The 24324-nt window shown below is 36.2% G+C and overlaps 1 protein-coding gene across 1 annotated transcript in view; it reads left to right on the top strand.

The window, feature by feature from the left end:
• Positions 1 to 19990: 19990 nt before the first annotated feature.
• Positions 19991 to 24324, top strand: part of LOC122800655 (PC3-like endoprotease variant B) — a 3659607-nt gene continuing 3655273 nt past the window's right edge. Inside the window, exons 1-3 of the mRNA XM_044069972.1 lie at positions 19991 to 20285; positions 21100 to 21106; positions 21201 to 21761. Coding sequence (XP_043925907.1) covers positions 19991 to 20285; positions 21100 to 21106; positions 21201 to 21761 — 863 coding nt within the window. The remainder of the gene's footprint in view (positions 20286 to 21099; positions 21107 to 21200; positions 21762 to 24324) is intronic.

Consider the following 24324-nt stretch of genomic DNA (forward strand, 5'->3'; position numbering starts at 1 on the left):
ATTGGACATCCTGAATACTTCCACATCCAAGAAAGGTATAGTTTTATCTGAAAAATTCATAGTGAATTTAAGGAAGTCGGTTGTGTTATCCAAGTGTGATACAAAATTGTTTAAAGAGGGTTCATCACCCAACCATATGAGGAAGAGGTCGTCTACAAAGCGGCAATACATACCAACGTACTCATTAAAAAGTGGATGGTCACAAAGGTGAACCTCCTCCCACCTTGCCATCACCAGGTTGGCGTAGCTATTTGCACAGGATGTGCCCATAGCTACGCCGTCCTTTTGTAGATATATAGTTTCTTGAAATACAAAAGCGTTGTTGGTCAAGACAGTCTCAAGTAACAGTGCAATAAGATCAACTTTTTTATCAGAGAAGTCAGAGTGTAACTTCAAATATTCAGTTAACATTCTTACTCCTGTGTCATTGGGGATGACTGTGAATAAACTGACTACGTCTAATGTCACAAAGAAAAAATGTTGTCGTTCACCTAGGGGTCGAGTTTGAGAATACAAATCTAAGAGAAACTGTTTACTGTCTTTCAGGATTCTCTTATTTTCACCGACTAAAGGTCTTAGTACACTTTCCAAATAGATAGACAAAGGTTCAGTGACCCAACCCTGCCCTGCAACAATGGGTCTTAGGGGTGGATCAATGCTGTTCTTATGGACTTTAGGAAGTCCCTGTATAATCGGGATTATAGGGTTATTCACCTTGAGGTATTCATAAAGTTGTTGAGTTATATCCAAAGACATGACTAAGTCATCTAGAGTGCTATAAACACTGAACACCATTTCTGTTAAAGTGTCTTTTGTTAATTTGGAATATGTATTGCTGTCATCTAGCATTTGAAACATTTTGTCAGTGTAGTGTGTATCATCCATGATGACCACAGGGCCCCCTTTATCAGCTGGTCTTATTATTATGGAACTGTCATCTTTGAGTGAAACTAGTGCTTGTCTCTGCTTATAGTTCAGATTACGTCCGTGTCTTAGTGGTGGTGTCTCCTGATAGCATTTATATATGTCATCTTCCACGACATTACCAAACACCTCGATAGCTGGGTGAAGTTGAGGAACGTAAGTGCTGTTTGGACGGTGTTTACTCCTTTCTAAGCTATTATCAAACTGTCCAAACTCTAACCTAAGTTGCAAATTTCGAATGAACATTTTAGTTTCTATAATGGTGTCCACTAAATCACCATTCTTTGTAGGGATAAAACCCAAACCTTTGCTTAGGACTTGTTTCTCATGTTCATTTAAGGTCCTTGAGGACAGGTTCATAATTAATGATTTTGTCTCCCCCACATTTTCTTTATCGTGGAGCCTACTTGTTCGTGCTCCTCTATTGATCCTTTCCTTTTCTGCCTCCCCCTGCTGGTTGATCTTCTTTTGTCCAAAAAATGGTTTTGGGCTATGGGGAGGGGGGCAGGCAAAATATTCGTATTCAAAATAACACTATTAGACTTTGGTCTGACTACTGCTGCGCCTGACCTCTGTACATCTGTTATGCAGCCTGTCAGACCTTCACCCAGGCCGGTATTATTGTCTCTCCCATTCCCTTGTGTTCTATTTGGGCTCTCAGTATTTGTCTCAGATGTATTCTTTGCTGAACCATGTTGATCAGGTCCTATGCCTGCACTTGTATCTAAAATATTTGTAATGTCATGCTGCTTATTATCAATATTAGTTCTATTTTGCAATCTACTTTCTGAAGTATTACTGCGTGGATGTCTATCAGAATTAGTTATAGGTGTATTCAATACAGCATTCACATAATTATTAGCTGTTAAGCCTAGAGGCCTGCGTGTAGCATTTAAGCCCTGATTATGGTGTGAATTTAAATTCATTTCCCTAGGCCAAGTGAAGACATTATTGTTTTTAAAGTCTCTTACGTCCCTTGTAATCTTAACTTTCTTTTGATCTAACAGACGTTTCTCTAAAAACAGAACATCCTCAATTATTTTCCCCAATTTACCCATACACATTTCATTATCAGCATATTTACATTCAAAGTCCTTGAACAAGTTATTTACAGTCAGTCTTAGTCTCTCCTCCTCAGGTAAGTGAAACTCAATTAAGAGTTTCATATAACTAAAGCTTAACTCCATGTTGAGCTGCTGCCACCGATATAATAAGTCTGGTAATGAGGTACCAGTGGTGGGCATCTTCAGTACCCGTAACCCACGTGGTATAATCCGCTTGTTCAAGCAACTTTCAAAGTAATGTCTTTGAACTTGCAATTTAACTAATTTACTAAAAACATTCTCTAAGTCTTGTAAGTCTTTAGTGGAATCCATATTACTCACATCAGCTTGAGTAACTGTCCCTCCTTCAACGACTGGATTGAAATTTAATAAAGAGTTGGAACTCCCAGATACACATGTCTTAAATCTTTCAAGAACATTAGAAGTATGTTCTATGACGCGTGGTACATAGGGTAGTTCAATATTTACACTGCTTTCGTTCGCCATCCTCACTTCCTGCAGCACTGACAAACTGAATAATATAACACAAAACCAAAAGCAGGGCTGCTATCAGTCGAGGCAGGAGACTCACGTAAAGTAAGAAAAACACAATCCAAACACCAAGTCCGTGACTCTCCAAAGGCAATAAAACGAAAGTCAAAACTTCAGATAATAACCCAAACGGAATGCACTCATAAAAATAGGTTCAATTTATTCCAACGAGTAAGCGCTTTAGCCAAAGGCTTCTTCAGACTCTTAATACAAAAATAAAACTGAAAAAATCACTTTTAAAATTCCCTTGAAGTTGCTATTGGGCAATGCAAGTTTACTAGTCACATGTTCAGTTGTCTTAAAAAGACAGGAACTGAAAAGTGTAGCAGTGTCAAAAGTACCAATACTTTAAAAATGAACACTTTCATCAAAATGCATTCAAAAAATTTTTTCAAAAAATTTTTTTTGTGTGTCCATATAAATAAGTGAAAGCGTACATAACATCTGATTCATTCCAAAATTTGTTAAACATTTTACAATACTATTGGTCATTATTGCAATTACTAAAAACCTCTAATTTCCTGTCACCTAACGGTGTCATGTACTTAGAAATCATAAATAAACTATAAATAAACTATAATCATGCTCGCATTTTACTCCGTTAAGTTTATACAGGAACTTATAATTTGCTATTGCTACACAGTAATACCTTGTAAACCAAGAGAGTAAACTATATAGTGAAATCCATAAAGAACCGAAAGCGTACCTTTGCGCCAGTCCAATTTCAGAGTGTGATATACTTAGGGAAGTCCTTCAGCAAAGAATCACACTTCACAATTGCTTAAAAAATGAAGTCATAAAACAAAAAATGCCCAAACAGGAACAATCTAGATCCCAACGAAATATACCGTTTACGGTAAATAAAAACGTGCTCTGCAAAAACTTTATATGCAAATATGTTACAACCTAGCTTATAAGCATCAGGAGGTCAAACAACGTAACGCACATATAAAGCTAAGAGCATCTGCCTGGTAATACACGGACAGTATATATAAACAGCCAAGGAATAAAAACAGCCTTAGTCTCATGCAATAACATGCAATAATAAAAACAACTTATGGACGCACAGTGTTGCCCTGCGAGGATATGTCAATCTCAAAATATAATGAAATTGAATTAGAATGAAAATAAATTTAAATAAATTAGTTGAAATAAAAGATCGTGTTCATACTTGTACAAAGAGGATAGTAGAAATAAAAATGAAAATAGATAAGGATACACATAACAATAACACATAAAAAATAAAAAATATGTGTAAAATACACATGTAAAATGACTCCATAACATAAAATAAAACATTAAGGAGATTTAACACACCTAACTTATATTAAAACTACGGATCTCATATAAAATTACGGATCTCATATAAAAAGTGTAATGCTATATATAAAATCATCTTAGAGTCTTATTACTTAATGAAACAGAAAGAACAATACGTATTAACTATAAGTCAATACATATAATTGTATTGTGTATCTATTCTTAAATGCATACTTAGGATTCTTACTTGACGTCACAGTAATTACATAATCCTTTTTACAATGTGAAAAACTATTCCAGTAGAAGCAAATACAAGTGAGAATGTGTAAAATGTTTAAAAAGTGAAAGAGTTTAAAAACGATCTAGAACTGTGCCCGAAAACAACAGCTAATGTTTATGGGAGGCTGTCATTCTAAAATCTGAGAGTTGGTCTCTAGTATAAATGTAAAAGTAAAGCTCCAGGTTCCCTACGTCTCTATGTATCCAACAATTACTAGGGGTTGTAATTAATAACATATTTCCTTGTGACTATGTGGTTCAAACCAAACCCATTATTGCACTACTTATGAGCGAAGACAGGTGTTATCATCTACGTAACCTTCTATTTTTCAGAAATGGCTTTAATTGCACTTTATCATTAAGGCCTGGTAGTCTATCAGACCTTAATCTTATAATCCATCGTGTCTCCTGTTCTAATGTTTTGAAAAAATTTTTTGAATGCATTTTGATGAAAGTGTTCATTTTTAAAGTATTGGTACTTTTGACACTGCTACACTTTTCAGTTCCTGTCTTTTTAAGACAACTGAACATGTGACTAGTAAACTTGCATTGCCCAATAGCAACTTCAAGGGAATTTTAAAAGTGATTTTTTCAGTTTTATTTTTGTATTAAGAGTCTGAAGAAGCCTTTGGCGAAAGCGCTTACTCGTTGGAATAAATTGAACCTATTTTTATGAGTGCATTCCGTTTGGGTTATTATCTGAAGTTTTGACTTTCGTTTTATTGCCTTTGGAGAGTCACGGACTTGGTGTTTGGATTATATATGTTTAAATCATAAGTATTTACATGCATTAATATGTTGCAGTCATGTAAACTTTCAAAAACATATGTATATATGTTTTACTTTCTATGCCTTCTAAAATATCACACTTGCTTACTATGGGATACTGAATCATTTAAAATCATTATAACTTTCATATTTTATAAATTATAACATGAATAAGTAAGTAATTATAAAAAATAACTCACATTTAAATGTTATAGAGTTCATTTTTCATCACAGAGTCGCATTTGCAGCAGTTCTACTTCCTGGTAGAGTGTTCTTCTTGAATCTGCGATGTGCCAGTGTGAATTCAGGGGTCAAAGTTCAAAATGACTGCATTCAGCTTCTCTGTGTGAATTCTGAGTGTTGAAGCTTTTAAAACAACTCGAGGACACTATTCACGAGGTAACCCACATCCCAAATTGTCTCCCTTAACATTCTGGTGGGAATTTTAATAAATGCAAATGACTGACATTCATTTAGCAATACAAATGAAACTAAACAGAGTAAAACCTTCGCGAAGTATTTTACAAGTTATTACAGTCTCTATGACAGTGAAACTAAGCCCACAGTTATTAATATATAATACAATATTTTTTTATGCCCCAATTCAATTTTTTATACAAATCTTATTATATACATGTATCAGTATTATCAAAAGCATCTAAATGTACTTATATGAAAGAAAAAGAGAGAGAGAGAAAAGAGAAGAAAAGAAAAAAAGAGAGTAGAAAATAAAAAGAGAGTGAGAGAAGAAAGAGAAAAGAGAAAAAAGGAAGCTATAAAAAGTATCTACAGTGGAATATTATTTGCTGTTTATATTAATAAAGATAGATATGAAACATATTATTTACTACTATTTAGTTCTAATTATTAGTAATTAAATCATGACAGATTATTTGTAAACAAGTATAAGCAATAGAATCATGGTAAAATAATTAGCAACAGTATTTAAACAGCATATATACTTTTTTTAAAAAGAATTAATAAGTTATTATTCCACTTATCATATTTTCATCATACTTCTCTCCCTGCCCTCCCCCACCCCTTACTGAATGCATAATCTAGAAAGAATGTCATTATTTAAAACAAGAAGAGAGAAAAAAAATGTATCAAATTACTAACCTTGGGTCTCTTTATCACAAAGAGAAACAAGTTGATTGATAGCTTGTTATTTGTTCCTCAGATATTTTGACTATTTATGAAACAAAAACAGTTCTTTGTACACAGAAAATAACTTTGATTAAATCTTTTTCAGAATATTTGTGGCTTTCTGGAAATGCAGTAACTGTATTTAAAGAGATTAATAGTGAAGAAAAAAGAGAGAGAGAAAAAAAAAGAAAAAACATAGAACAAGTCATTTGTTTTTTAGTCTTTTTTTCTTCTCTGAAGTCTTCCAAGAAGCTTCTGTTGATAACCTCTTTAATGAAGGACTAGCCCATTCCATTTCCTCTATTTTATCCAAAATCTTATTTTTTTGATATACAGCAATGCAGAGTCTAAGTCTTCAAAAATTATAGGGCCATCAGGTAGAAAGATTTTTAATTTGGCAGGAAACAGAAGGTAGGTTTTAAACTGTGCTTTCTTAAGCTCTCTTATTAATGGCAGAAAAACTTTTCTTTTAGTTATTACCAAGGAAGAATAGTCATTGTCAAAACGCACAGTTGCCTCATTAATTTTAACAGGTGCTTTAGCCCATGCAGATTTAAGTACCATCTCTTTGTCATAGGATGATAGAAATCTAACTATAACTGATCTAGGATACTTTTTGTTAGAGTTAACATTAGATATGGATCTATGAGCTCTTTCAATACCAAAAGAAAATGCTTCTGGCAAGTCTAAAGTTTTGGGGAGCCATGTATTTAAAAAAGAAGTAATATTGTTACCTTCTATATTTTCTGGCAGTCCAAAAATCCTAATATTATTGCGCCTAGATCTATTTTCCAGGTCATCAAGTTTAGTTTGTAGATGTGTGTTCTGTTTCAGCAAAAACTCAATGTTGATTTCTTCTTCCTGGATTCTATTCTCCATGTCATTAACAGTCTCTTCTATGCCTGTAATCTGAGTCTTCTGTTGTTGCAAGTCTAGATGTAACAAATCTATTTGTTTTGTAGTTTTTTCTATGAAGTTATCAATTTTAGTATCCAGTTTGTCCATTTTGGTAGTAAGTTGCTGAATTGTAGATATCAGAGACTGAAGCTCTTTCTTGATGCTGGAATCTTGAGAATTTGTCTTACTGGAACTCATTTCAAACAGAGAAGCTGACAGAGAAATTTCCAAAGTGTTTTCTGACAGGAATATTATTGAAATTTTCTTTCTTTTTTAGATATTATTCAAGAAACAGATATTCCAAACGTATTTAGAAAGAAAATTACTTCATAAATTAATTTTTAAAGTAATTATTTCCTGTCAGTGCTGTGAAATTGGTGGAGCTGAAGAAATCTGCTGCTATCCTGTGTTCATCCTTGGCCACGCCCCATACAGTCCTTTTTCTGACTGTGCTGCTATCTTCAATTTCTACCTAGGCAGATGACATTTTCTATATGAGACAAAAAGGCATGATTGTCACCTTTCCCAGTGTTCTGTGAAAAAAAAATACTGGAATATTTGATGTTCTTGCTAGTCACTGGACTCATGCTTGCACCATTAAAATGTTTATCTTTAACATATTGACTTTCTGTCAACTGTGAAGCAGTCTTACCACTTCTGTACTGGTGCTACCAGGATATTTCATGAAGACACAGTGTGCCTTAATGCTCTGATTCATTTCTCACCCTTATCTTGGATTTAGTTTTGTTTTTATTTATTTTCAGATCCCCACTTTTCTAATAACAACAAACCTTCCATCTATCCCCTTTTGTCGTATTTATTCCTCCCCTTCCCAATGTCCAGTTATATGGGATGAGGGAATCAGGAATTGGGGCTATTATCCAGTGGGGATTGAAGATATTTTATTTTGATCTAACTTCCTCCTCTTTTGGTGCATAGGGACTGTACATTGTTTGCTATACTAATCTCAAATGTTTATGCACTCTTCCTGATACTCTAGCTAGGCACAGTGGGTTATCTTGGACTCTATGACAGACTCATGCACCAACCTCCCACTTCCTGTGCAAGGAGTGAACATCTGTGCTGTGGTCTACAGGTGTTGGTGATGCAGGAGGTTGTGGACCAGAGCCTTTCCCTTTGGCAGTAAGCACTGACCTCTGAGTCCTATCCTTTTTGACCACTCCTGCAGCACCTGGGTCACTAAGCAAACCTGGAGCATCTGGGGAGATGATAAAGCTTTATCACTGAATGTTATGTAGCCAGCATGGAGAGTAGGATTTCAGTTTTGGGTAGGCATACCCACTCCTCATAAGAAAGAGTTGCATTTTGCATTCTGTCTTGGAAGGTGTCCTGTTTAATTATTTTATTTATTTAGCTATTTATTATTTTATTAATCAGGAGGGGTGGACTTGTCCTAGGACCATTTTCAGTCATGACCCGGGCCATGTAAGCAAGTATGTGTAAAGATAACAGAAACACATTATTAATCAATATAGTTTAAAGAAATTTTGAACTTCATATACTGTTGTATAAAGATATCTGTTTTAAATTGCACAGGAAGTGAGCATGCATCCACATGCATGCCTTTTCTGACTGTAAGTACAGCGTGCAGCCAGCCACTACATCTTTAAGTTGTGTCTTGTTGCTCTGCTCTAGTTTTCAAATGGGGCAAGCAGTGCAATAAGTCTAGCCATGTCTCTCTCCTCAGGAGTGACCATCTGCTGCTCATAACGGTTTCTCTGACCCTCCCAGCTTCCTGAGCTACTAATCAAACTCTGGTCATCAGGAGAGCAGTCAGCTTTATTCTTTATGACAAAGCCAGTCCTCTGTTTCTTGCTGTGTTCTGATATTTATGCTGTGTCAGATGTTGTTTATGTTTTTCAACCAGCACATTGCTTATTATGAAATGGTTACATTACGTTTATGGATATCATTTTACTGAGTGTGTATGTTGTGTTCTTCCTCCTTTACCTAGATAACTGTTCTAAACCAAAGTCATCTGCACCTCTTGTATACTGACACATGACCAGTATAGTGGTCAGTGTCCTTTTCACTAATGCTTGTAATGCACGTTTCCTGTTCTGTTTCTGCCTTTGGGTTATGTCTGATATTCCATATTGTTATTGCCCATACAGGGCTCAGTATGGGTGAATTGCCTTTTGTTTAGGATGGACCTGACTTTGGAACATCACTTTACTGTTGGCAGCTCAGTACTGAGTGGAGGATTGCTGCTGCCCATATTTACCTTACCTACAATTTAAGCAAGGCACTGCCTTGATATTGTAATATAGAGCATGCTGAGTGTCATGGGACATACTGTCTTCCTCTGTTATACTGCCCCAATGAGAGACACCTGATTGTGCTTTGTCAGGCTGCATGAAATGTTGTGGTGATTGCTGGTGTTGGAAATGCAGCATCATCATGTGTACTGTCCTGTACAACATGACAGTATTGCTGTCATTGTTGGAATGTATTGCAGTGCATCGCCTACAGAGTACAGATACTGTGAACACTGTTGATGCAACTATATACATGCTCTATTATGTTCCAAGTCTGGCCGTGGGCAAAGCTGTATACTTCCTCCTCTGCGGTTTATGAATACGTCATGGGTGTGTCAAAACATGACTGCAGAGGGTATTTAGCATCTTTTGCAATAACGTACCAGTCCATTCATGTTGATTTATATAAAATGAGATATAGATTTGTCGTGCTTTGTGTTCTGATTGTTTGACAGCAGCAATAATAACAAGCATACAGTATGTGTTTGACCATTGATGGATGTATGGAGCATGGTGGACAGTGAGATTTGTGATTATGCCTTTGTCACACTTACCACAGACTGTCAGTTTATACTGTGGTTCCCCTTTTGGTTGACATGGCATACCTCATCAAGACCAGAAGGTATTTGTAGTAACACTTGTGTAATCTATGACCCTAAGCATCACATGCACACTGTCAACCCTTAGAATAACCTCTGTGATGAACCATTCTCATGTATTTCAGGGAATGTGATGTGTACACCACCACACCTAGGAAAGTTTTAATCATCCTGGAAGCTCAAATCTTTGATATTGTCACAGTGACATCAGCCGGCCAGGTGCACAGTGTTGTGTTGAACTTGATCTCTCATGGACTGGCCCATCTGTGATCACTGCACACGTCCAGTCATAAGATCACATGTAATATAAGGCAATTTGACCAAAGACCATGTGTGCCTTACCAGTAACCACCCCTGGGCTCTACCACCCCTTTCAAAGAGGACACAGCAAGTAAGTTTCAGAGTACCCATCCAGTTGTCCAAGCTATGTTTGAAAGACAACAGGGAATCGCATTGCTTGAGTTATATATAGACCATATTCCAGAGCAGAGGGAGGAGCTTGGTGATACACCTATCCCTTCATCTAGTTTTATTCTCTGATGTAGGTTGATATCTTTTGCTCTAGCGTTGACTGCACTATTTCATGCTTTGTAGATCTTGCAGATTTCCCTGTTTCCCAAATGCACTGTATCTTTCAAATATCTCCCGGTTTTCTAGCCACAAATCATAGCCATGGGACAAATTCACTACTGTTGCTCCTTGCTTACCTGATGATGATGATGATGCTATGCTGAACCCCTTTCTAATGCATCTTTATGCAGGATGACTGCTTTATAGCCATTCACACTTGTTTCCTACTTAGAAAGCATTGATTTTGTCACCAGAATACCGATGTATTAGTTGTGCAGTACTTACCTGGATATACTTTACTGTAGATCAACTTTCCACACATATCTTTTTAAAATCATGTCAGTTGGTAAGTCACCATCATTAGCATGTAATTGAGCAATATTTATATATACACTTAGTTTCTCTCTGTTACATTATTTTTGAATTACATATTACCTCACCATTGCTATGCTAAGCACCCCAGCTTTACAGACATTTGCAAGCACTTTCTGAAATCTCTCATTTGGGAGTCTTACAATAATACTTTACTCACCTCCTCCAATTTGTTTGCTGACATATCAATTAATTTTTCTTATCTTTTTATTCCCTCAGACACCTTTTTAATTTCTTCAGTCATATCAGTCTTATTATTTTTACAGTACTTTCTTATAGCTTCTTCTAGTTCCAGCTTAAAACAATCATTCTTGAAACATTACCTGAAGGGATTTGAGTTATTTTTTAACCCCCTTCCCCACAGGAGGGAGCCAGATGGCGTTTACACCTGTACTAATTTGGCCCCCTGGTTCCACAGGACTGTGAACCAAGCAGCCCTGGGTTAGGCAAGAGCATTATGGCTAATGTATTCCTGCCTGGGAATCCCAATGGGCTCATATATTCCACGGTAACAGTCAGGCGGTATTGAGTGTGCCAGCATGCTGGAACTGCAGGGAGCCTAGCCTCTCTTCTAGTGAAGCATTCTCCTCGCCTTCAGCAGCTCTTATGATGTCTGCTTTGTGTTGCCCTCAGAGGAGAAGCATATCTCTACATGCTAATTTACCCTTGGCTTAATGTATGATTGCAGTCGTCAGTACAGGTTTAGTAGGCTCAAGCACCATGGAGTGGAACGCTTAGTGCTCCTGGTGTGCAGTAGTTGTGTGGTGAGCCAAAGTTGCCCCCCTGCCCACAGGATGGGTATGCTGGCAATAGTCACTCACACCCATCCTCCCCCACTGTTCCAACTCGGGTCACCTGAGACATAGTCAGGATTTTATCTCTTTTTGCCTCAGAGCTGGCTGGATTCAAGTTATTTCTTCTCCAGTTGTAAGTACACAACTGGCTTAACTGCTTCATGATGGGAGTGTAAGTAGTTCTGTTTCCATTCTTTTAACTTTACTTTTGATTAATTTCTGGTGAAAAAACAAATAAGCAAACAAACAAACAAAAAATACCAAATCAAGTCTGGCAAATATGCCCTTCTGAGTGCAGAGTCCACTGTCTCATAAACATATTTACCAAGACATCCACTAACATCAGTTCTTCAGTAATTGCAGTCATATTAGCAGTGTGATCCCTGTAGTATTTGTAATTAATGTTATGTGTATTTTTATAAACATAATGTCGTTAAAATAGTCTGCCATCATAATATGCTATCCCAATTTGGAGTCACTAGGTCTCTTATATTCTGTATTAAGAGAGTGCAAGTATTAAATGGACCATGAACAGCAAATAAACCATCTCTGCCTTCTAATCTGATACGTACATTAAGAATCCTCTTGTATGGTGAATGACAATCATTAATGACACACAGGGAAGAAAGAAAATAAAAATTGCCACACCTCTTTTGCTCCTTTACCATGTGCATAATTTGCATAATGTATAATTCTTGTATAAAGTCTATATGAATTCTTAACATTTTTTAATAAACCTAAACCCATTCTCTTTTTATATGTGAAGCAGTTCCTTTAACTGTCAATGTAGGTATATTTAAGTTGTCCATAATCATCTCCTGTCACTCCACAAAATTTTTATCTGAAAAAAAAGCCTGCTCATCCCCATTTCTGCTAAGTTAAAAAAAAAAAACTTGCTCATCCTTGAGGATCATCCTTAAATCCAAAGGGAGGGGCGAAGCCCATCTAAACTTCCAGCTAGTACTAATTACTTTCTAAAATGCCTCTCTTTATTAAAACCTTGAAGGCTTCTTGCACATTAGGATATATTTTAAGCATATCAGCAGTAATTACTTTCATATCTGCTGGAAAACTAAAGACAGATTTAATGTTCTTTTTGGTCCATAACTGTCTATTCCGTTCAGTAAATGTATTTCTTTTTCTATAATTTTTCCTCAATAGTCATTATGTAGTCTAATTTTCTTATGTTAAATGAAATCATTCTGTTGGAAGAATAACTTCATCATTTTCTCTATCTTGCTGTTCTAAGAGTTTTACTCCAAGTGACACTGGTTAGCCTTTTTCCATTTGTGCATACATTTCATAGACTTTGTCTAGCAGAATATCCTTAGCCACATTTTGAACTGTGTCCTTTGACTTTGAAAAAATCCTGTAACCGCATATGACAGAGGTTGTTTCAGAACAGTTGTTAATCAGACCTAGAAATCTAATATTCTTGCCAGTTTGTTTGCTCTGGTCTACCATATTTAATTGTAAAACTTTCAGCTCCCTAATTCTGAGCGTGTGTGTGTGTGTGTGTGTGTGTGTGTGTGTGTGTGTGTGTGTGTGTGTGTGTGTGTGTGTGTGTGTAGCTGTCCATTAACTGACACACAGTATCTACAGTTCTTTATTGAAGAGTACTCAAATTTTAGCTATTGACAGTAATTTAGCAATTGTGCAGTTTTAAAATTTGTCTTAAGTGGTTAGTTTTATTTAACAGAAAGTCTACATTTTCTGCAAGCTGTTTTTCCAAATAACACAAGTTTGAAGATGACATTGTCATTTCCTGTATCTCGGCTAACAACTTTCTACTCATAGACATGGTAGGAGTTCTTAGAGTTTGTGAACATGACAATCTCCAAACACCCTCCTGTGGTTATTATTTAAACAGATAGGTTAAGACAATAAAACGTCTGTTTTGCTTTTTAAGAAGTAGTCTTTGAATGTTTGCTATACCCTGAATGACATCACTCTGCTCACTGAACTCCTGAAAATTAAGGCTGTGGTTTCCTAGATCACTGTGCAGACCACTACCTGCACCAGAGCCACCTGGCTGCTTAACATTTACCATTGGATCCTATTTTCCAGGTTGCTATGTCACCAACATAAGAGGATGAAGGTCAGTTCATATCAGAATCAGTTGTAATTTTGTCCACTTTATTTTGAACTGCTTTTGGAAGTTCAATGTTTTTAAAAATATTTTCTGACCATCCCTTTTGGGAGTAACATTGGGAGTGCTACCTTTGTGTTGCCTGAGAACATTTCAAGCATTATTATACTCCTGTTTAATTAGCCCAGCTATGGTTGTGCAAAAAAATGTACCAAAAGCAAAAAAATGTAGAAAGATATTACTAACTTTAGAAAGGATGTGCAAAATAAAATGAAGCATTAAGAATGCCAACATTTAAAATTCACCTTTGTGGAGGTTTATTGAAGGGCACCTTTACTTATTGCAGTATATTGTATCATATATCATCTTCATGACCTCATGTCCCATGCAAACTAAGCAGGTCCTTTTATAGCAGAATTTGGTCCTACTACTTTTGGCTCTCCTGAGCTACTGTGTGCATTCTGGACACCTGATAACCAGCTACAGCCAGCAATACCAATGCTAATGTGGTGTACACTGATTCTGTTAAAGAATTTCACCTCATTATTATTATATTGTATGTCCGGCTAGGAAGAGCCATGGCTATCTCATCCAGTGTCTGTGGTCACTCCCTGATGTGGTGCCCTTCAAGTGAAGAAAAAAAAATGTTGCAAACAGCTTGCTACAGTGTACCTCACATGAAGTGCTAAATTGCCTTTTTGTACTAGCATTCATGAATGCTGGCATGCTAGAAAGGAGTACAGGGACCGCATTTCCTGATCATGTCCTATAACAACTTTTGCCTGAAGTGGCTGCCCCCTTTGCCCCATCCTTGCTATGCATCTACTGATGGCATAGCTCACAGGCTAGCTTCAGCAGCAATGACTCAGGGCTAGGCATCTACTGCTTGTAGTCCATCAGGATACCCCCTCCCAGATGGACAACTGCATGGAGTTATGCTCTACATCATGGTCCTGGTCCTTTTTGAGCACTTTTTTAACTATCTCAGAAAACCAATATAGCGAAAGTAAACATATTCCTACATCTGCCATACTTTTTGTGACCCCAGTCCTACTTGATGGTATCTATACCATTTTGTATGTACAGTAGGCACATTAAGTATATCACTTGTTCCTCCTGGTTTTGTAGTACTCCATTGCCTAACAAACATTTATCAGGTGATGTTGCTTTCTACCCATTTTCCTATCTATATCTTCTCTATCACTAGCCTCTATCCCACGTTACCTCTCCCTATCCCCTTTTCCTGAATGTACCCCATTTTCCCCTTGATTTGCATCATCATGCTCCCTTTTATCTCTTTCTTATTCATCCTGTTGCAATTGTTCCTTATTATATACTTCCCTGTTATGTCCTTCTGCATCATATTCTAAACTTTTCTCCTCCTTACAATGCATCCATAAATGTCCTCTTTGTTTACATTTATAACATATCTTTTCACATTTTTAGCATCATGACCAGTTTCCCCACATAAGTAATATCTCTTTCTATCACAATTACTTACTAAATGTTACTTCTTCCCACAGAAAAAAACATGGTTTTGGTTGTCCCCAATACTTAACGACAGCTCTATCACAACAACACTGATCAGTCTTTCAGTTCTGAAGCTGGCAGTCATTTTGTTGTGACCATTTCACTTACTGGTACAAACTCCAGCTGAACAGCACCCATACAGGGGCTAGTCAGTATAGCCATAGTTACATGGAGCCTTTCCTAAAGGTCAGCTCCAGAGCAGGAGAGAGACCACCCACATTTAAGAAGTCTGCTTTATAACAATGCCTAGTATAAAGGTAGGCCAGCTAAATTAAGCTGACCCATTTTGCCTTCCAACATCTTCCCTAGTTGTGAGGTAACATTTCATGTCTTAACTGCAAGTTTCTTTTGCCAGTGTATCTATTCCATCGTAATCCATGCTGCTGCTGCCTGACAGTCTATTAACATTACACCTGACCCCCTGTCATTCACTTTGGTGGTGGCATGCCCACATGGTAGCTTTATGCAGATTTTTGGTATGAGCCCAGCCAAGCAATGTGGTTCATTCAATCAGATATTTAATATGGTTATTTAAATATGAAACAGACTTACATTGTAATGATAATGTCCAAAATTCAGTCAAGTTAAGAAGGATATCTTTCATTTTTTCTGATACACTTTTCTGTTTCTACATAATTTATGTGTGCCGTAAATATCTTGGGCGCTAAGTTATTTATTTATGTTTTGGACAGAATACTACATAAATATAGTAAAAAAGACAGAAGCAGTGCAGAGGAGAGTGAAAACAAAAAAAAATACACACATGCACTGTATGAAAAGCTACAGGAATCAGCGGGATCTAAAATGTTCTATCAGAAAGGGAGAGCAGGCTGAGGATGGCCCGTGCTACATACGTCCATGTGTAACCGTAGGGTGAGTACATCACTTGGGCATTCTCTACAAAGTCAGAAAGTGCAGCTCAGTATTTGTATGTGAAGATGTCGAATGTTTTCATGGCTATAACTACCAGAGAAGGTGGGTAAGACGAAGGTATTTGGGGTGTTGGCTACATGTGCATTGCATGTACATGTGTATTGCACAAAAAACCCACTTGAGCTTGTAAGAGGACAGTGAAGTACAGAAGGCTGAGAACACGCTAAATGATAAAATGGCTGAAAAAAATGTCTTTGCTTTTCTTTTTCTTTTTTTTCTTTTCTTTTTCTGAGGGACATGTAATAGTTGTCGTGATTACACCTCCAAAATTAAGTTATCTGGCTGTTGTCATTCTATTATTTTGTTATTCAGAAATGTAACTGTATGAGTTAATAGTGTCACAGCAAATATAAGTGATCTTTCAAATGTGGAGAGGAGTAAGGTTGCCGGATTGTCTCTTTCTGTCTTAAACCACATAACTAATAATGTTTACCTTAAAGCTGTAGTCAAAAGCATATCTTTGAACTTAAAATAAAAACTTGCTCCTAAAAAAATCTGCCTTTTAGTTATAACATAATGTCTACAAAACCATTATGAAGGAAATAATTTGTCAGGACAATCCATCTCTGGATTTACCTAGAAATATAAATGATAGTCATTTGTAAAATAATGAAATTACATGGTACACATAGGAAATGTGATTTGAATAAAAAGTTCATTTAAAAGATGGAAGACTAGATATCAGGAACTATTTGGAAATGTATGAAGCAATTTACCCATTGTTTCAATAATTTAAAAATGCCTTCCTTTTTTAAATATAACCTTCTCCTGGATAAAGTATGCAATGAATTTCTGTCTGTATTCTTGTTTCCTTTATTATATTTATTATTGCTATATTTAAGAAAACAAGAAAATAACTTAGCTTAAATACTGGTCATATACCATGTATTTATATTAAGAGATTTACATTTGCTTTCCTTACTTGTTAAAATAACTTTGTACCTTTTATTCATTTACAGTTCACTATAGACACCTATAATTCTTGTAACTTATCAGTGGGTTAGTGCTTATATTTTACTTTAAAATAAGTGGTCAGTTATTTATACTATTGTTTACATTTTAGTAATGCTAATGGATTTACTTTACATAAAGTTAAACATGGCTGATAAAAAGAGACTGAGCAGGGGTGAGGTCTGGGATTTCATATGAATACACTTCTTTGTCTTCCAGTCAGAGGATCCTCTGGCTTTGATGTAATCTGGCTACATAAAACATAAGGATAAACCTGTAACCTGCCACCAGCCTTCACCTTGTACTCATGGGATGGGTTTGATTCCCTCAGAATCCATTTGGATAGTATTTGGTTATGAAAAGGTCACTTCGATATTGGCTTTCAGGTCACATCTGAAATGTGCCTGCTTGATATTATCTAATTAAGAAACAAAATTATTACATTTTTAAATATTTTATTTTAATGATGTAATGTAATATTCAAACTCATGTATGGTAATAAATAATTTCAATTAGGTAGCCAGTGGCAACAATTCAGATGTATCATTTTTATCCCACTTCTTGCTCCAGATGTGACCTGTTTGATGTTTGCATTATTTAGACTACACTGTCATGGTATGACTGTGGGATAAATATAACATGAAAATAACTGACTACATTTATGTATTACTTAGTAGGTCTGTGAAGATTGTATAATGCCATTTGGATTAAGAAACAATGTCTTTGACTTGGATAAAATGCTGCTTCTGAAAAATAGATCTGTGCTTTCCGACTTTCATGGTACTTGCCTGTTTACATCAATGATTTCACATTATTTAATTGGACTTAGTGTAAGTCTACAAATAAGAGAGAAAGTTGACCCCCATGTCATCATGAGTCATATCAGTTTTGCCAAGTCAATTTATACATATAGTTGTTAATGTAACAAAATTAGGTGATTGCATTTGTAAACAGTGTCTTAGAGTTCTTAAAAATGGCATGCTCCAGTTGAGATAAATTATGTATTGCTAGACTGGACAATTTTTCAACATAAATGCTTGACATGTACACTGGAGTGTTAGTCACATTGCAGCGGTACATGCCATTTCAGAGAAAATTCAACATGACTATATCTCACTGGCAGCATTGGTATAGGTTCATAGGTATATACTGTAATAGGCTAATGACCACCAGGGCCCTTGTAAGCCTAGCCGTGCAACCCATATTGTGTTTACTTCCTGTATTCTTTTTGTAAGGGACATTTGTGGGTGTTCCAGTTGCTGCACGTGTCTAGTCAGGTACATACTGGAGAGGGCATTATACTCTAGAATGAGCCTGATGAGGGCCGAGTACAGTAGTATGATGACCTCTCCGGGTCTAGATGCTATGCCCTTACTTTTAAGTTGAGCAAAACAGAAGGCTTTTCTTACTACTTTGAACATGTGTTTGTTGAAGGCTAGGTTACTATCTACATGAGTTCCCAGATCCCTGACCAGTGAATCAACTTTTAGGGCTGTGTTATTCATGATGTAGTTACCCAGTGTGGCCATCTCCCAAAGGGTGCTATAATGCATTTCAAAACACCTCACAGTCAGAGTAAAATTAGAAAAACACACAAACAGCCAGCACTTCACCATTATCTTGCTTTCTTTAATCCAGCGATCTGGTACCTCGGCAATTCGCCTTCAAGGATCACAATTAATTGAATACAAACATCATATTTATATACATACTCAGTGAGACAATTAGTCTCCTAATTAATTAATTAAACATTTAGGTAGTTAATGAATTATTTATATTTTGCATATGCTCACATATATTTATTTATTTTATACTCATAATAAGTTCATGGTCACTTTAAAACTTTTTCATTGTTTAATTAATTAATTAGGAGACTAATTGTCTCACTGAGTATGTATATAAATATGATGTTTGTATTCAATTAATTGTGATCCTTGAAGGCGAATTGCAGAGGTACCAGATCGCTGGATTAAAGAAAGCAAGATACTGGTGAAGTCCTGGCTGTTTGTGTGTTTTTCTAATTTTACTCTGTGAGGTGTTTTGAATTGGATTATTTAGCCAGTTTCTTCACCAGCTTATTTATATCTTCACATTATCATGTCGCAAACTAATGGAGGCTCTGAACAGAGCCTTTTGTCAGGAACTATGCTTTTTTCTGATATAATGAATGAACGCAAAAGAAAGTACACTACTATGGATCCCTGGAACGTGGGCACTGATCGAGATGTAGATGGGCGGTTTGTACAGCTGGAGAGACTCATGACCAAGGAAATAGCATTGTATTTGGATACGTGCCTATTGGAGAAATATGTAAGTCTAAACATTACTCCAAGGGGGTTGCATATTGATAAACTTCCTGCTACACAGTTTTCTGAAGAGGAGTCTGACCTCTTTGATGAGTGGAAACAGGCTTCTCTTTCATGTACTATTAGCTGGCTTCGTATTTTAATTAAACACAATATGAGAGCTCATGAAAAGTTAAAAATGGATATTTTGCATCTGCAGGATGAGATGGTGGGGGAGTCCTGTTACAGGATGCAAATTTTGAAAGTGAATGAAAAAATTTGTAAATTGGAAGGAGAAATCATCCAGAGGAAGCGTAACAAGTTAGTGCGTGATTTAAAAGATTACGAGACTGGCATATTGTTCTCATGGCAACGAGAACCTGTACGTAGCAGGTCAAAGGTCAGGAATGGAAGTCAGAGACAACGAAGTATTTCAGTGCCTTCTGCGTCTTCAACGGACAGGAATACTTCAAAAAATTTGACTTTCGCCAATACTTCAGCGACTGTTAGCACAGCTGAGGTTCTTGATGGTGCCTTAGCTTCATCGAACACAGGAGATTCCTTTCAGACGAGTAGATCGAATAAGGGAAGAAATGGAAGGAAGGGAAGAAACCGCTTCAAATAATATATTGGTATGTGAAGCGGGTTTTAGCCCAGAAAACTCTGATATAGAGACTTTAATGTGTATAAATTTATCTAACTTAGAATTGACTCATGACATGAAAAATGTTTTGTTTAAAGGTAGTAAATTTATACCTACTTTTTTTCCTTCTCTTGCTGACATATATTTTGAAATTAAAGCTTTCATTAGAAAGCTATTGTTAAAGGTTTATTTTAAAGGAGAAGATGAGTTAGTTTCTGGAAATGTTGATTCTAATGTCTGTTGCACTACCATTGATTTGGATGATAGCCAACTGAATTTGTCTTTATATGACTATGATGGGTCAGACCTCTATGAGTTGTATGAAAATGATGAACAAGTGAACCATGACAGTAATTATAACACTGGTTATGGTAAATTGATTGTGCCACATCTAAGAAATATGAATAAGTTCACACCTAATATTAATGTGCCTGCCATCTCAAATTTTTTTAAAGTTCTTTTCAAAGAAATTGAAACAGCATATAAAATATTTTGTAAAGAAAAAAATGTCATAATTTAAACAAAAATGAATGGCAAGCTTTGAAGGAATTAAAAAAGTTTAAGTCTAACTTTATATTCAAATGTGCTGATAAAGGTGGAAATTGGGTTGTTATGAACAAACTTGATTATTGCGAGATGGTTGATATCTTACTTTTAAATGGTGAGGAATATAAGAAATTGGATCATGAGCCTACCAAGATGTTTAATAATGAGCTATTATTTTTATTAGAAAAAGGAGAACGTTTGGGTTTTTTTGAACATAAAGATGTCTGTAGAATGTATATCAAAAAACCTACCATACCCATTCTATACGCTCTGCCTAAAGTACACAAAAATTTACAAAAACCACCGGGCAGGCCTATAGTTTCGGGGATAGGTTCCTTTTTGGATAATGTTAATATTTTTTTAGATTTTCATCTGAAAGCTCATTTACATAAGGTAGTAGATCATATTTCCAATACTCAGGATCTCATCAATAGCATATCTCAAATGAAATGGCATCATGATTATTATTGGGTAACCATAGATGTTAAATCACTATATACTAATATAAACATCAGATGGGGGCTGGATTCTATTTTTGATATGTTGGGTGAAGGGCCAAGAACCACCTTTTTGGTGGGCTTATTAGAGTTTTGTTTGACTCATAATTATTTTTTCTTTAATAACAACTATTTTTTGCAGGTGAAAGGTACAGCAATGGGGGCAGCTTTTGCGCCCTCATATGCTGTTATATATATGGGTTTTTTTGAAAAAACATTCATTTATCCCACTGATTTTTTTAGGAATAATGTAATAATGTACAAGCGCTTTATAGATGATCTTATTTTTATCTGTAAGGGAGATATAATTGAATTTTTTGAATTTGTTGAGGTCTTAAACAATAATGGACACAATCTTTCCTTTTCTTATGAGTTAAACAGAACACAGATTAATTTTTTAGATCTGTCACTATTTGAAAATGGGGAAAATATAGGATTTAGGCCTTTTAGGAAATCTACTTCAGTTAATATGTTTTTGCATGCGACCAGCATGCATCCTGATCATCTATTAAAGGCATTACCTTATGGTGAATTTAAGAGAATTATTGACCATACCAGTAATGTAAATGAAAAAGCTAATGAATTGAACAAAGTTGTGTTGAGGTTAAGTGAAAGAGGTTATAACAAAACACAGTTATTTATATGCAGGGATAAATTACTTGGTAAAAAAGCAGACGTCGTAAATTTTGAATCAAGACATGAAGATTTCACTATGGAACATAATAAAGATGGTGAAAAACTTTTTTATGTAACCAAGTTCACTGCTTTTTCTGAAAAACTGGTGTCATTGGTTAGAAAATACTGGTATCTTGTCAGTGATGATGAGTCTATTGGTCATTTACACCCCAAACATATTACATTTTCATATAAAAGAGGAAAAAAATCTCAAGGAATTGTTAAATAATAATTTAATAGAAAGGAAAGACAATATTATAGTTTCAAAATTAGGCACCTATCCCTGCGGTTCTTGTAATATTTGTGATAAGGTCAGGAACCTGAGTGTTATTAATGATATAAATTTTATTTCTAAACATTACTTTAGTTGTAAATCCACAGAGGTGGTCTATATATTGGGCTGTTCATGTAAAAACATGTGGTATATAGGGCAAACAAAAAGAATGGTAAGGGTACGGATTGTAGAGCATTTAAAAGACATTAGAAATAAAAATTTGGTTAGTCCTGTTGCTAAACATTTCCAAGAGAAACATAGTGGCTCTTCTAGTAGTTTAATATTCAGTATATTGGGAAAGCCCTTTCTTCAAAGTTTGTGTGTTTTGCTATAATGCATTTCTTGGCATTGAATTTTAAGCCATGGCTTTGGCAATAAGCATGTGTGTTAGACCTTCCTGAAGTGTGTTCCCAACTTGGGGGAATTCAGTGACTATTCCCAATTTGCAATTATCTCTGAACTTGGTCAGGTAGAGGCCTTTGACACTGGCTTTGACTCTGAGAAGTAGATGCCAAAGAGAAGCAGGTCCAGTACAGAGCCCTGAGGGACTCCACTGGTGACTGGTCCCTTTGTGGAGGTGGCCTCACTAATCAAACCCTCTTGGGTTCTATTCATGAGTCAGCTAACTGTCTAGTGCTTTAGAAAAGTGTTTATACCTAGTTCTGTAAGTTGGTTGACTGTGTCTGAGTGGGTTATTGTAATAAATCCTTCAGCCAGCTCTAGGTAGGCAGTATGCACTGCTTTTCCCCCATCCAACGCCTTAGTGATTTCTTCATAGTAGTCCTGCATGTTCAGTAAGCATAAACTTCCTTTGACAAAGCCAAACTGGAATGGAACCAGTGTATGGAGGTTTCCTATGTCCTTGTTGATGATTTACATGACAAATTTTTCCATGGCTTTCCAAATAAGACAAGTTGGACTAATAGGTCTGTAGTTTCCAGAATCTGTTGAGGGTCCTCCCTTATGAAGGAGAATGACCCTCCCAGTCCACCATTCTCATAGCACAAAGCCTGTTTTAAGACTGTAGTTAAATAGTGAGTCCAAGGGTCCTGATAGGTTGTATTTTAGACTGTTTAGGTGGCATCCTGGGATGTTTGAGGGCTTTAATGAGTGCAGCCAGTGCATGCTCCCTAGTTATAGTTGGAAGGGTTATTGTTGAGGGTATTTCTTGGGGGATGTTTGGAGTTAGGGGGGTAAAGTTGGAACTGAATTTGTCTGCTAACGCGTTCATTATATCACCAGGCTTGATGAATGTGGCACCATTAACCACCTGTTTAGCAAATTGCTGTGTGATGCCCTTGAATTTTCTGACATTGTTTAAGAAGCCCTTATTGTTATCCTTCACCTGGGAGGCTAACTTAACCTTAAAGTTTGCTTTGTTCAACCTAATTAGCCCTCTTACTTGTCTGTGTAGTTTGGGTAGACAGTTTTTATCTTTATGGGAATTTCTCTTCCAAAGTTTTGCCATACTTTTTCCCCTTGTTGTATAGCCTGTTTAATTTGGGATGCCACCAGGGCATCCCAAATTAAAGTTTTTGGGATTGGTTCTAGGCTTACTTCTGGTAGGTACAGCAGCATCTATGAAGCCATTGACATGGCTGTACAGAATTTCTCAGAGCAATTCAGCATATGCTGCTGTGTTCTTGGGGTTTGGAGGGGCATTAAATTTTGACAAACCATCACTTAATGAAAGATAGTTTGGCTTGGAATAGTTCCTAACGGTTACTGGTTTTACTAGGTTACAGAGCTGATTTTGATTTTGAAGGAGATGGCTTTATGGTCAGGCCTTACCAAGTAGGATGAGACATGGGGGAGAGGCTGCAGCATAAGGCATTGGAGAAAAATCATTGGTTCTTCACTTACATCCTTGGAAGACTTGCATGAGACTTCCTGCATAGGAAGAGTCAGAAAGATAAGCAATGACCCTACTCATCCTGCAAATGGCACGTTCTCCCGCATCTCCTCAGGTAGAAGATACAGAAGCATGCACTGCAAGACTTCCAGGCTGAACAAGAGTTTTTTTTTTCCCTTATGCATTAGACTGTTGAACTCTGTCGACAGGAGAACCAGAAGAAAGTTGGCTCCTTCACCCCCTCCCCAATCACTTAGGCGTGTGAATAGTTGTCTGATCAGGAATAGTACACATTACAGGCTCATCATATTCTACTAATTTTACTAATTTTACACAGTTCATACAAGTGCAGTATAGATAGTGTCCATATTTGAATGTACAATTCTAACTGTCTCTTCTTCACCTGTACTCATTTGAGAAATTCAAGAGAGTGTAATATACACTGTGCAATATCTATATGTTGTTCTATCTATTTCTATTTGTATGTTATGTTTTTGTGTTGCCAAATTTCTTTTTTTACTAAAATATTTTCTGTATGTATGTCCTTGCACTAGGAATGAAACAAC

Source organism: Protopterus annectens, chromosome 1.part0 (assembly GCF_019279795.1).
Source record: "Protopterus annectens isolate FY-2018-M chromosome 1.part0, PAN1.0, whole genome shotgun sequence".
Lineage (NCBI taxonomy): Eukaryota > Metazoa > Chordata > Ceratodontiformes > Protopteridae > Protopterus > Protopterus annectens.